The following is an 11980-nucleotide window of genomic DNA, read 5'->3' on the forward strand; positions in this document are numbered from 1 at the left end:
AGTTTTCTGTACTTTCTTAAACTCCATGCTCAGTCAAATAGGTTCACATAAATTGAAACGGAGGGAGTATAGCAAATTGCAGCAGCACTTGAAGTAACTACCAAAAATTTAGTGGAAAAATATAAGGGAGATACGAAGACCACACATTCTATAAGATAAACAGAGGTTAAGCTGGAAGGGGAAATGGTAGATTGCTTGTCTTATCAATCTTTTAAACCCTCTTTATTGTTGAAGTTACAACAGGCTGGGTGGTTGTGAATGAAGCTCTTTGGTCCTCTCGTGCAAGGACAGTTCTAATCAAACGTATGTAATAGTGGTGTCACTTGTGTCCACTTATGTGTTACCTCCTACTAATACATGTATCGAATAATTTGGTCCATCATGATCGGATATACTTCATGAAGTAAAGTGAACAACTCTATACATCAAAATTATGGACTTCTAGCCTATGAAGTAGGAGAAAAGAGAGTTTCAATGATAGCAGTATCCTTCACCTCTACTGTAATGATTAATCTTTGTTTTGGATACTTCAGCATCAAGGGAAATATTTAATCAATTTAAGCTTGACTATAGAAAAACATCTAATCCTTCATCATGTCTGGTTGACAATCTTCAAAATTAATCTGTGACGTGGTTTATACTTATCCACTAATGGCAAATTAGTCATGAAGTTGATGTAAACTTATCCATTAATAGTAAATTAATCATGACGTTTTGCTTTATACTTATCCATCAATGGAAAAGCCATTTATGTGATTCTCATAGTGGATCTGGACCAGATACATCTGGTTCAACAGAACTCAGTGCGCCTAGCTTGAATCCTATATACAGGTATTAAGAAAAAAAACTAACATGCGTATAAAAGCCGAAATCATAACTTCAAATTCTAATTTCACCGCAACTTGAGTCTATGTATGGGTTTATTTGCTATTACAAAATCAAATCCAAATCAGCAGCAGGTGAACCAGCAAATGGCCATGTTCTTTGTCTACATACTGAGCTAGAAGTGTAAATGCCTTCTCGACATTTAAGATCCTATATCTATCAAAGATTTCTGTTTGTTAAGGGAACTCAGGAAAATTTTGTCTTCTTGAAATGACAGTCATAATTGATCAATCCAATAAAGATTTCCGCATGACCAATTAAAAGTTACATTAGACATCACACCAACCAGCATCAGTCCTTGAACATCACGCGTAGCTACAAAGTGCACAAACAGTGACATCCAACTTCATTTGTGTTCTTTAAAACACGAGATATATCAATTTCATTAGATTGAGAAGGAAAGAAAGATATAGGACATGATGGACAATTCCTTTTGTTCAGAATATTGGCCTCAAACTGCTGGTCTCAATCAAGATTCACTTTTTTCACTCCCACAAGTTCCTAATATTACCTCCTTCAAACTTCAAAATTACCCTGAATCCTTCCAAGGGGGAACTGCAAGTGCTTCTAGGAGCCACAGTGAAGCTGAAAAAAGGCGCAGAGACAGAATTAATGCTCAGCTTTCTACTCTCAGAAAACTTATTCCCACTTCTGAAAAGGTAAAACATACGCCGCCAGAAATTTAACTTTTATACACTGACGATATAAAGAATTTTTAAAATATCAGTAAATTTTAAGTAGTTTTAGCAGGTAACTTGGTTACTGGCCTTATTTTCTAGGTCAATAATCTCATTTTTATGAACGGTTACATGTGGCTATCCTTTAGGTGATTGGATGGTGCATTTTTTTTTTTTTAACACTATAACAGTTAAACTCAATTCCTTTTACATGATTACAAAATGTCCCTGACCCCTCTTTCTAGCAGATGGATAAGGCAGCTCTATTAGGAAGTGTAGTTGATCATGTTAAGGATCTGAAAGGAAAAACAACAGAAATCAGCAAAGTGTTGAACACTCCAACAGACATTGATGAAGTAATAATTGAGCATTTAAATGAGGAAGAAAACAAAGGGCCCGCAAGCACGAGCACAAGCAAGAGGAAGGATAATAGTGTGATTCTTAAGGCCTCTTTTTGTTGCGATGATCGGCCTGAATTATTCTCAGAGCTACAGCGGGGGATTAAGAACCTGAAACTAACAATTATAGAGGCTGATATAACTACTTTGGGTGGCAGAATTAAGGGTATTTTTCTGCTTTGTCACAGTGACAACTTTGCAAAAGATGTTTGCATGAATTCTCTCAAACAGTCTCTCAGAGTAGTCCTCTCTAGAATTGCTATATTCCCCTCTACATCCCACTACAGAACTAAAAGCAAGAGGCAGAGGTTCTTCTTGCCGGCTCAGGTTTCTTAATTTCCTACTTTATGAGTTTAACTTTTATACTATCAGGTTACTTTTTAACATAACTGTAGGTGATAACTCGGAATAAGTGGAACTAGTTATCTTAAAAATGAGAGTTTAAGTTTTGTAAACAGTCAATGTAAGCATTTATTACACTATCAGTTCATCCAAAAAAATCTACAGGTATGTTTCTTAAAATGTGGGATTTGAAATATTAAAAGTAAGATATGTTACCTGTTACAACAGATAAAGATGACATGGTCAGGATGTAAAAATTATTTACATTGCCGTGATATTAATTAAACTCTAAAAATTATAAGGTGGATAACTTGCTACAAACATGTTAAATTACACCGTCTTTGCACTGTCTATGTATAGAGTTAAGTTCTTTTTATTTAGTAATAAAAATCTATAGCCCAAATTTTATGGCCCCTGGTTCTGCAAGTTCTTTGCTGGGGAAAGTATCATATCATTTGGCATGGACAGAATCTTATTGGCAAGTGAAAAGTGTCTTGAATTGACATAGATTTTCAATGCGATTTTGGACCCTGGTGTTGCTGTGCTTCAGTGTTTCTTTCCACCTGATGTGACTTGTTTTGCTATTATGCAAAATAATGACCAATTATTTATGGGTTTGCAAGGAAAGACATAATAAATTAAGTTGATATTAGAATGCAAGAAGAGCCATAAAGGGTCTAAAACTTTTAAAGTAAGAAAAGTTTGATTCAACAAAATCATTTTATTTAATTAATTTTCGTAATTCCAGATAGGTCTAGTATAACGTATTTAATGATAAAAGTTGCATAGGAGTACATAGCCGTTAAAGTTGTTATAGGCCGAGTGATTATTAGCTTTTGCAATTGTTCATTTAAGTTCCAGTAGGTTTAAAGTAGAAGTTTGTTTTATTTCGCATTAGGCCACTAATGTTCTGGCAATTGGACACATTTGGTCTGGATAGTTGTTTCTTCGTATGAAATAGGCCAGTTGTGGCGGTGGTCCTTGGAATTGTTGGGATATATACCATTAACCATGTGTTTGATATGCTATATTCTAATAATTATCATGGTTAAAAGTCTATGTGGGAGATTGTTGGAATATATGCTATTAACCATGTATTTGGATATAGTAGTATTTATTATAGAAAAAATATTTATTCAATTTTTAATAAAAATTTAAATAGAGCATATATTCGTATGTGTGTCCTTCACTTATATAGTAGATGATTTAGTGTATAGAGTTTAGCTTATACAAGAAAGATTAAATCATCAGTTCTTTTAAGTATAAAGTTTATATTCACAATATAAGATGGAAATTGGACAAAGCCATTGGTATGATTGTAGCACAAAATTAAATATAATTCATCTTCGTTATGGGAACGGTATAGTTCTGACTTCTTGTTCTAGTACATTTTGTATGTATTGAATGGACCAAGTAGAGATAAGTGTTTTTGTACCGAATATATAAACAACTTCTCTAGTTCATTAAATGTACTTATACTCTTAATCTTGATATAATTATTATGATCAAGGTGATTTATTCATTATTTTGACTTATCAAAAGACACGACTCTATTGTGAGTCAATGTATACTGATAGGTTGGATATTAACAATTAGCATTTGTGAAATAGTAATTAGTTGATAGAATTCATGTCTCGACTTTGAAATTGATGATTCCCCCTTATGGATGCTTATAAGTTTTCATGTGAAAACCCTGCATGTGGATTTTGTATCCGTCACATGAAATAAGTTAAGCAGAAGTATAAAGCATTTAATTAGTCAATGAATTAAATTGTCAGTAATTTAATTTAGTTGATTGGTATCTGTAATCTTAACATGAGCAGTTAAATAAGATTTAATGAAAGATTTCGAAATTAAATTGAGGAGTGCAAATACAAATTTTTAGTGGAATAATTCACAATTTATTATGGTAGAGTTAATTCAGATATTTCAAATTAATTCCATAATAGGAAGTCCCTTTAATTAAATTATGTGGCCCCTGGTGTGCACGAATAATAAAGAATTAAATGGAATCCGATTTCTTGGAGGAAAGAAAGATTGTCCGACCCAAATAGCAGTCGTGGTGGCACCTACACTATTCCCTCTGGTAGGCGTACCATTCCTAAATCATTTACCTCATTTCAGGAAGTAGGTGAGGAATTAAAATAATTAGAAGCATAATCTAAATCATAATGACATAAACAGGTGACAAAACAAGACTTTTATAAATAAAATTCCCAAAATCTGATCTTACACGGTACAAGAGCTTCTACATCAAGTTACAAGCTTGAAAAGACATACAGACTCCAAAATAGTAAACACTGTTCGTAAGAGTAGAATAGACAGAGTACATAAGAAGCGATTCGGAATGCAGGACCGGCTAGTGGCTCACCCGAACATCTCGGTGAAAATCCTCGGAATCTACCTTGATATCTCAAACATTAACCTGGAACAACTCTAAACCCCGAAAAAAGGTGTACCAAGAGTAGCATGAGTACAAACACACGTACTCGTGGGTATCATAGGCCGACTAAGATTAGTTAACACATGAAATACAAAAATCAACGAGAAGAACAGATAAGATGGTCAACAACAACAAAAGGCACAGTAAGTCTCAATATCTTTCGGTCATAGCCTAGGTTAAAGCTTTTAAACCACAAGTCTGCCAAGTCCTTAGTAAATCCTCAACCATAAGCTACAACACAAGAGAATAACTAATAAGAATCCACTAAAGTAATGTGTGATACAATGATAAGACGTACAGTGCAAATGGGATGCAATGCAATGTGATGCCATGATCAATGTCTCGAACCTATACATACATGCTATAAGCATTTTTCGCTTTAATAGTCATGACCCATGTGGGACCCGCGGCGTCCATGTACTAGCCACTCCGGAACAAACCTCAAATCGTGACTCAGCCACTATATGTCCGATACAGACCTCGGACTATAGCAATAATAATGTTACTAGCCACTCTGAAACAGACTTCAGATCATGACTCGGCCACTATATATCCGGTACAGACCTCAGACTATATCAATAATAATGTTACTTTCCTCTTTCTCTTTCTTTCCATTTCAAAATCCGTTCCCATAACTCTTTCATCATATATGAATGCAAGAAATGAGGAATCACATGTAACTAATGCCGGTTAATATGAGATGGAAATTCATAAGCACTACAATGACAATTCCACCCCTGCACGGATTATCAAGACTATCATGGGAACATATCAGATACTCAATACCAATCACAACAAATAGAACTAGGACAACCCACACAACCACAACCACCTTGTTAAGTACAACACATGTCAATAATTGCATAAAGTACAGTGGCAAGCCCAAATAATCAGAAATCATACCAAGCCAGTGGATTTAACACCACAACCATTCCCGAAGGCCTATCATGCTTTCACCATCAATAACTACATAACACATGCAATTCGCTAATCAAAGTCTAAGAAAGGTAAGCCATAACCTACCTCGAAGGCCGATCAGGTGCCACGAACCTCAAGCCAGATGCCTTCCCTTTGCGAAAGCCTCCGAACTATCAAAGTCTAATAAAAAATTAATCTACATTAGCAACCGAGACTAACAACACCCATATTGCCATAAACTTATCTGAATCGAAAAATAACCTTAAAAGAGAAACCCGAGCCCACCAGGGCAAAATTGGAATTTCAAGTTAAAATGGTTCACCCAACCCTTAGGAAGTCCAATACCATCCCTCAAATCACTACTTTACCTCAATTTATCATCAATTTCATCATTAATAGAAAACCCCAAAATAGAGAAAACCCCTAACTTTTCCATTCTCAAATTTCATGAATTAAAGAGAGATTCAACTTAATATCTGGTTATCCCAATTATTTCATGACTAGATTTTATAAGATTTACCAACAAAATCCATTTTTATAGCACAAGATTCATAAACTCAACACTAGGATTTACAACCCCATCTTCCCCAACTAATCCCTTATTTCCACCATAGAGTCTATACGTAGACCATAAACAACACAAATAGAGTAAAAGAGACTTACCCAATGAAGAATCAAGCCAAAATCTCCTCAAATCACCCTTAGAACTCTCTAGATTTTAATTTTACTGCACGGAAGGAGTGGGTTCGGAATGGTGAATATAAGGTTTCTGATATCAGCGATCTCGCTTACGCGAAACTTGTGTCCGCCTACGCGATCCCACAATTGCGGAGAAACGTCTGCAAATGCGAATTCATTAATGACGCAGCATCCTCGCCGACGCGGAGGAATGTTCGCCTGTGCGATACCGCGCCAGCGGAAGGAACTTCGCAGGTGCGGAGAATACTCTACTTAGCAGAAACTCGCATTTGCGGACCTGCAGTGGAGATCACCACGTCGTAGAAGCAACACACCAAAAAACCAGATTTTCTGGTTTTCATCAAGTTCAACCCAAAAAACCGACCTCCATTCGAGACCTCCCGGATACAAACCAAATATGAAGACACAGTTAAAAATGCCTTACGAACTCAATCATGGCCTCAGAATTCCCAACGAAGGTCACCTTGGCCCGGTCACGCCTAAACAGCCAAATTAAGATTCCAACCAGAGGCCCAAAAAGCTCCCGAGTGCCTCAAGAACCAAACCAGTCATCCCACCAAGTCATAATTGACCCTCCGGACCTAATGGAACCAAAGGAAATCCCAAAAAGGTCTGTTTACCCAAAAGTCAACTATTAGTCAAAGGTTTTTCATATATTCAACTTAGAACTTATAATTTTCTCATGAAATAAGACTCGCCCCATCACCTCGGGAGCCGTGCTACCCATCCCCGCAAGTCAAACACGCTCTATCAGGGCTAGAGTAAAGGTCAACGGGGTAAAAGGGTAAAATGCCTATACGATCAAACGGGTCGTTACAAAGACCTAGCAGGTTTGGGAAAGGGTCTAAACCTTAAACATGTAGTTATATAAAGGGTCTTATTCCATAAGGAGGCTACAGTCATAACAAGTTTCTACACAATTTTCATAGAAATTCGCCAACACAAATGTCACAGATTCTGGTATTATTCGGGTTACACAGTAGAAGATCGTAGAACTGGGGGATGATCATGAGGACGGTTTTTACTCATGCTTGAAGGTTCGAATTGGTGTCGTGGCCACGCTTCAAGAGATAAGTATCGATTTCATGTTTGATTAAAATTGATGATTATGTGTTGTCTATATTACATGCAAGTTCGATCCTGGCTATTTGCTTCCGCTGTTTAAGCCTGTATTCCATCAGGAATATCCTGAGCTATTTATTCCATGTATGTGTCCTTTCTCAGTATTAAACTATTATGTATAGCTACCTTTTCCCTTTTTCTCGTATTGTTCCATTGCTGCATTCTTGCAATTGCATTATTTGGTATTAGATCACTTTCTTGAGTTTTGTGAATAGTAAACAAAGGTTGATGACAAGAGAGAGACAACGCTCATGCTCAACAGAATGACTATGGAGACTTTATACAAATTCAAATAGAGATAGCGAAGTAATTGTAAATGGGTTTTAGTTGATATACACAATCTAATTAGAGGAGGGATTTAAGAAGATAGCGTTAGTGGCATATGTAGTACTAATAAATAATTAAAAATGGGTAAATAGGGTATTTTGTGTAGGTTTAAAAAGCATTGGTATTATGAGTAAATATGTCTAGAAAAAGGTGTATCATGTAAAAATGCTTAATTTATTCAGGATGCATCTTCTTTATAGGGATGGACATAAATAACTGAAAAATGAATTGCTGTGAGAATTTCAGAAATTGGTATTCAACAATTCACTCTACTCTCCATCTGAAAACAACTCCTAAGAAGGAGATATTAGGATTTTGAAAAAAATAATTATTTCCTTCCTCTTTAATGTTCATTAAATATACTATACTTTGACAATGACAGATAAAGTTTCTTTCAAACAAAAGTTTTGAGAGAAATTGTACATATAAAACATAATACTTCAATTGATATAGTAAACTAGAGAAATCGACCGCGCTTCGCGCGTTTATATCAAAAAATTAACTATGATAGAAAAATTAATGTTACAACTGTAATGAGAAAATAATATCTAATTAATTAAATGTTATATTAGAGAGAAATATTTTTTCCTTCTTGATGTAACTTGAAAATAATCAAATAAAACAAACAAACAGAGAAGAGAGAGAGAGCAATACAACTTTAAGACATTACTATAATGTATCAATCCGAATTAAAAATCCATGCCTCATCCATTGTATTTATAAGATAAAAGTACATCTTTTATAAAGTAAGTGAAAGATACAAACAATAAAATTTCATTTCCCATAAAGATTATTTAAGTTATATATAGTTGTATTTGACCTTCCGTCTATACTAATTTTGGCAATTATAGAATAAAAAGACAATTAGATTTTTTTCCCCCTATATATTCAAACTTCATATACCATGACCACACATATGACACCATCACTTTCTGTTACACCCTGCATTTTCAAACCATGAGCATGACACGTACGTCGCCGTAGTAATGGAGTGTCGGAGACGTCCCATGATGTTTTGGAAGGTACAAGCCATGGGGGGTATGTAACAATGACGTAAAAGATGAATGACGATCTCGTAAGTCGTAATCGGGAAAGACTATTTTGAAACACAATAATATGACCATTATCATGTATAATAAATGATAAATATCATGTATGAAGAGTTTCGGAAGGTTTCGAGGTCAAGCAAATTGAAGAAAATAAGTTCGACGAAAATTTGAGAAATGTTGAGTAGATTTTTAGTCAACTTTGGAAGGGTAAATCTCCATGTATATTTGGAGTTTTAAGGTGAAACAAAAGCCTAAAATTAAGTTCGTCGAGTCTAGTTTATAATGCAACAAACCATTCATCGATAGGATATCAGAGTAGAGAATTATGAACGTTACAAACTGAGCTGTCGATGCAGAAACAGGGCTGCTACAGTACTGCTACAGTACTGCGGACTTTGTCACTTATAAAAGGGTCAAAATCCCTCTTTTTTGGTCATAAAATCTTCCAAAAATTTCCAGAAAATTCAGCAAGCAAAGGGTTCTTAGATCACACAAAAGATGAGGATTTGGGGTGAAATTCAAGCTAAGGAATATCAATCGAGGTCCGGGCAACGCGTAGACGCAATTATAAATTCGTTTTGTGTTGGAATGCGCTTGGAAACAAGTGGATATTGAAGATTTTGCTACTTTACTAAATATAAGGTATGAATCATTGAATCTTTCTATTTATCAACCTTGATTAAGGAATATTTTCAAGAAATAAAAGTTGTAGTTGTTGTGTTGTTGTTGTTGGCTTATGGATTGAGGTTTGAGGAGAATTTTGGATGAATATATATATAATTATCTTGTAGAATGTTGAGGGTATTGTTGTTGTTATTATTGGTATTAATTTCGGCTTCCTTACGGAAATAAAGTTATTAAATAGTCGTATCACGAGTTGGTTAGTTGAGAAATTTAGAAAACATCGTGTGGGATGTTTTAGGATATATATTGGCATGGATAATGGTATTGATGATGTTGGTATTGTTGTTGTTGATTGATTGTTGATATAATGATTTCGGGCTAGGCATATAAACAGGGGAGATGCTGCCCGAATTTCGACAGAATCTAAAAGGATTTTAATTAAAGTCTTGAGACAAGCATGATGACGAACCTAACAATGATATGAATGGTTGTATATGTAGATTACGAGGCGACGAATAATATTAAGTGAATTGCAAGACGAGAAGTAAGTTGGAAGTCGAGAAATTATCTTCCAGGTATGTTAAGGCTAGTCCCCTTCTTTCTAAAGGCATGATCCTTTCGTTATAAATCTTTGTGTCGTACTCATAATATCATTGGTTCCGCAAATGCTAGAAGTTCACGAATTTCGTGATCCTTATAATCTTATTAAGCTTCTAAAGGCATGATTCCGATACTATGGCTTCATAAATGTTTCCATATCTTCCCCGTTTCAAAAGTTAAATGTTTACAACTCCAAGGCATAACTCCTTTCCTAATAATTCATAGCTGTTTTCCCAAAATGCCGTATTTTCCAAACCAGAGATTTATGATTCTGTGAGCTCTTATGATAACAGCGATGAGCATGTTTTTACGATGATAATGATGATGTCAAAGATGAGGATATTTTCTATGATGATGATGATTTTATGGCTAAAAGTCTCAAGTTATGAGATCAATGCTTTTATGAGATGATTTTATTCATAGAGATTTCTATGCACATGAGCTTTATATTATTATGATGACTATGATGAGAACGATTTTGTGTTCAAAGGTTCCAAGTTTATGATTTCAATGACGATATGAGAATATTGAGTTATCTGTTGACCATTCTTAATTTTATTCATTGTTGTTGGTCTCACCATATAATGATTTTTTTCCCTTCAAGGTGAGACAAAGCGACGATGATTATTCCATAATATAATCGGAGGTTACCGACCTTACGTCACTCTGATGTACTTATGGCTTTTACTTGGCTCTCATGCATGCTTTATATATATATGTATGTATTTTCTCACACCACGCCGCGCTATAGTCGGCCGGGCAGGCACGTAGATGTACACACTGCATTGGGCATGGGCCCGGACGCGGGCTAATGATGATAACACCGAGCCTTAATGGCCGGACATGATACTATATATATAACACCGAGGCTTAATGGCCGGGCATGATACTATATATATGACACCGAGCCTTACTGGTCGGGCATGGTACTATGTATATGTATAAAATGTTTTTCTTCAAAGGCTAAGCATGCATGACATCCGTCTTACGAGGCATTCAGATGTACATGTTATCTCTCTTATTCCTTGTTACTTTTCATATCTATGTTATGTTGTTACTCATGCCTTACATACTCAGTACATTATTCGTACTGACGCCCCTTCTTGTGGGCGCTGCGTTTCATGCCACGCAGGTGTATACAGATGAGTAGAGGATATTGCTAGAAGATGTTCCAGCTGGGTTGGCGAGCTCCATTTCTTTCCGGAGTGTTGCCGAGTCAGAGTATCTATGTTACGATATATTGATTTGTGTTAGAGACTTTGCAGACAGAGTCACGTATATAGTATGTCATTCTTGCAAGCGGCTCTGCAAGCCGATTTATCATTATGCATTATATTACAAATTTCATAAGATTACAGATTTTACTTGAATTGAGAAAGACGAAAAGAATGTTTTGAAAAGCTTTCATTATGCATTTCATTTCATGACTTAAGAGTCCTGTGAGATTATGAGTATAACGAGAACCAGCGGGTTCGCTCGACTCTAAGTAAGGGTCGGGTGCCCATCATGCCCTATCAGGATTGGGGTGTGACAAATTGGTATCAGAGCTGTTCGTCCTAGGGGTTGTCTGCAAAGTCGTGTCCAGTAGAGTCTTGTTTATGGGTGTGAAGCGCGCCACACTTATAAACAAGAGGCTGCAGGGCATTTAGGAACCATTGACCTTCTTTCTTATCTTAGATCGTGCCATAGAGCTAAATCATAGGATATGATGTCCCTGATTCGAATCCCAAATGTTTTTATCATGGATAAGCAGTTGATTATGCCGCTACGAGGTAATTGTTGAGAATTGAAGTTGTTCATTCAGAAGGTATGTTTCCTATTTTACTAACATGGATAGATGTTGATGTAAGAACTTGAGCAAGATATTATGGGTAGTTGTGATTTCTCTGTGGGGCA

General features: G+C 35.8%; 1 protein-coding gene and 1 long non-coding RNA gene across 3 annotated transcripts; both read left to right on the forward strand.

The window, feature by feature from the left end:
• The first annotated feature begins 810 nt into the window (after positions 1 to 810).
• Positions 811 to 7611, forward strand: LOC132637949 (transcription factor bHLH51-like). 2 transcript variants are annotated; one of them, XM_060354959.1, is made up of 2 exons: positions 811 to 1544; positions 1808 to 7611. In XM_060354959.1, the coding sequence occupies exons 1-2, from the start codon at positions 1302 to 1304 to the stop codon at positions 2294 to 2296; spliced, it is 732 nt and encodes a 243-aa protein (XP_060210942.1). In that variant the 5' UTR covers positions 811 to 1301; the 3' UTR covers positions 2297 to 7611. The 2 variants fall into 2 exon arrangements, with proteins under 2 accessions (XP_060210942.1, XP_060210946.1); XM_060354963.1 differs by having other exon boundaries at positions 820 to 1544; positions 1811 to 7611.
• Position 7612: 1 nt separating this feature from the next.
• On the forward strand, positions 7613 to 11568 carry LOC132637962 (uncharacterized). The gene is made up of 3 exons (XR_009581585.1): positions 7613 to 9502; positions 9985 to 10059; positions 11217 to 11568. It is a non-coding gene; the product is annotated as an uncharacterized LOC132637962 (long non-coding RNA).
• Positions 11569 to 11980: the final 412 nt, after the last annotated feature.

Source organism: Lycium barbarum, chromosome 1, assembly GCF_019175385.1.
Source record: "Lycium barbarum isolate Lr01 chromosome 1, ASM1917538v2, whole genome shotgun sequence".
Classification (NCBI taxonomy): Eukaryota; Viridiplantae; Streptophyta; class Magnoliopsida; order Solanales; family Solanaceae; genus Lycium; species Lycium barbarum.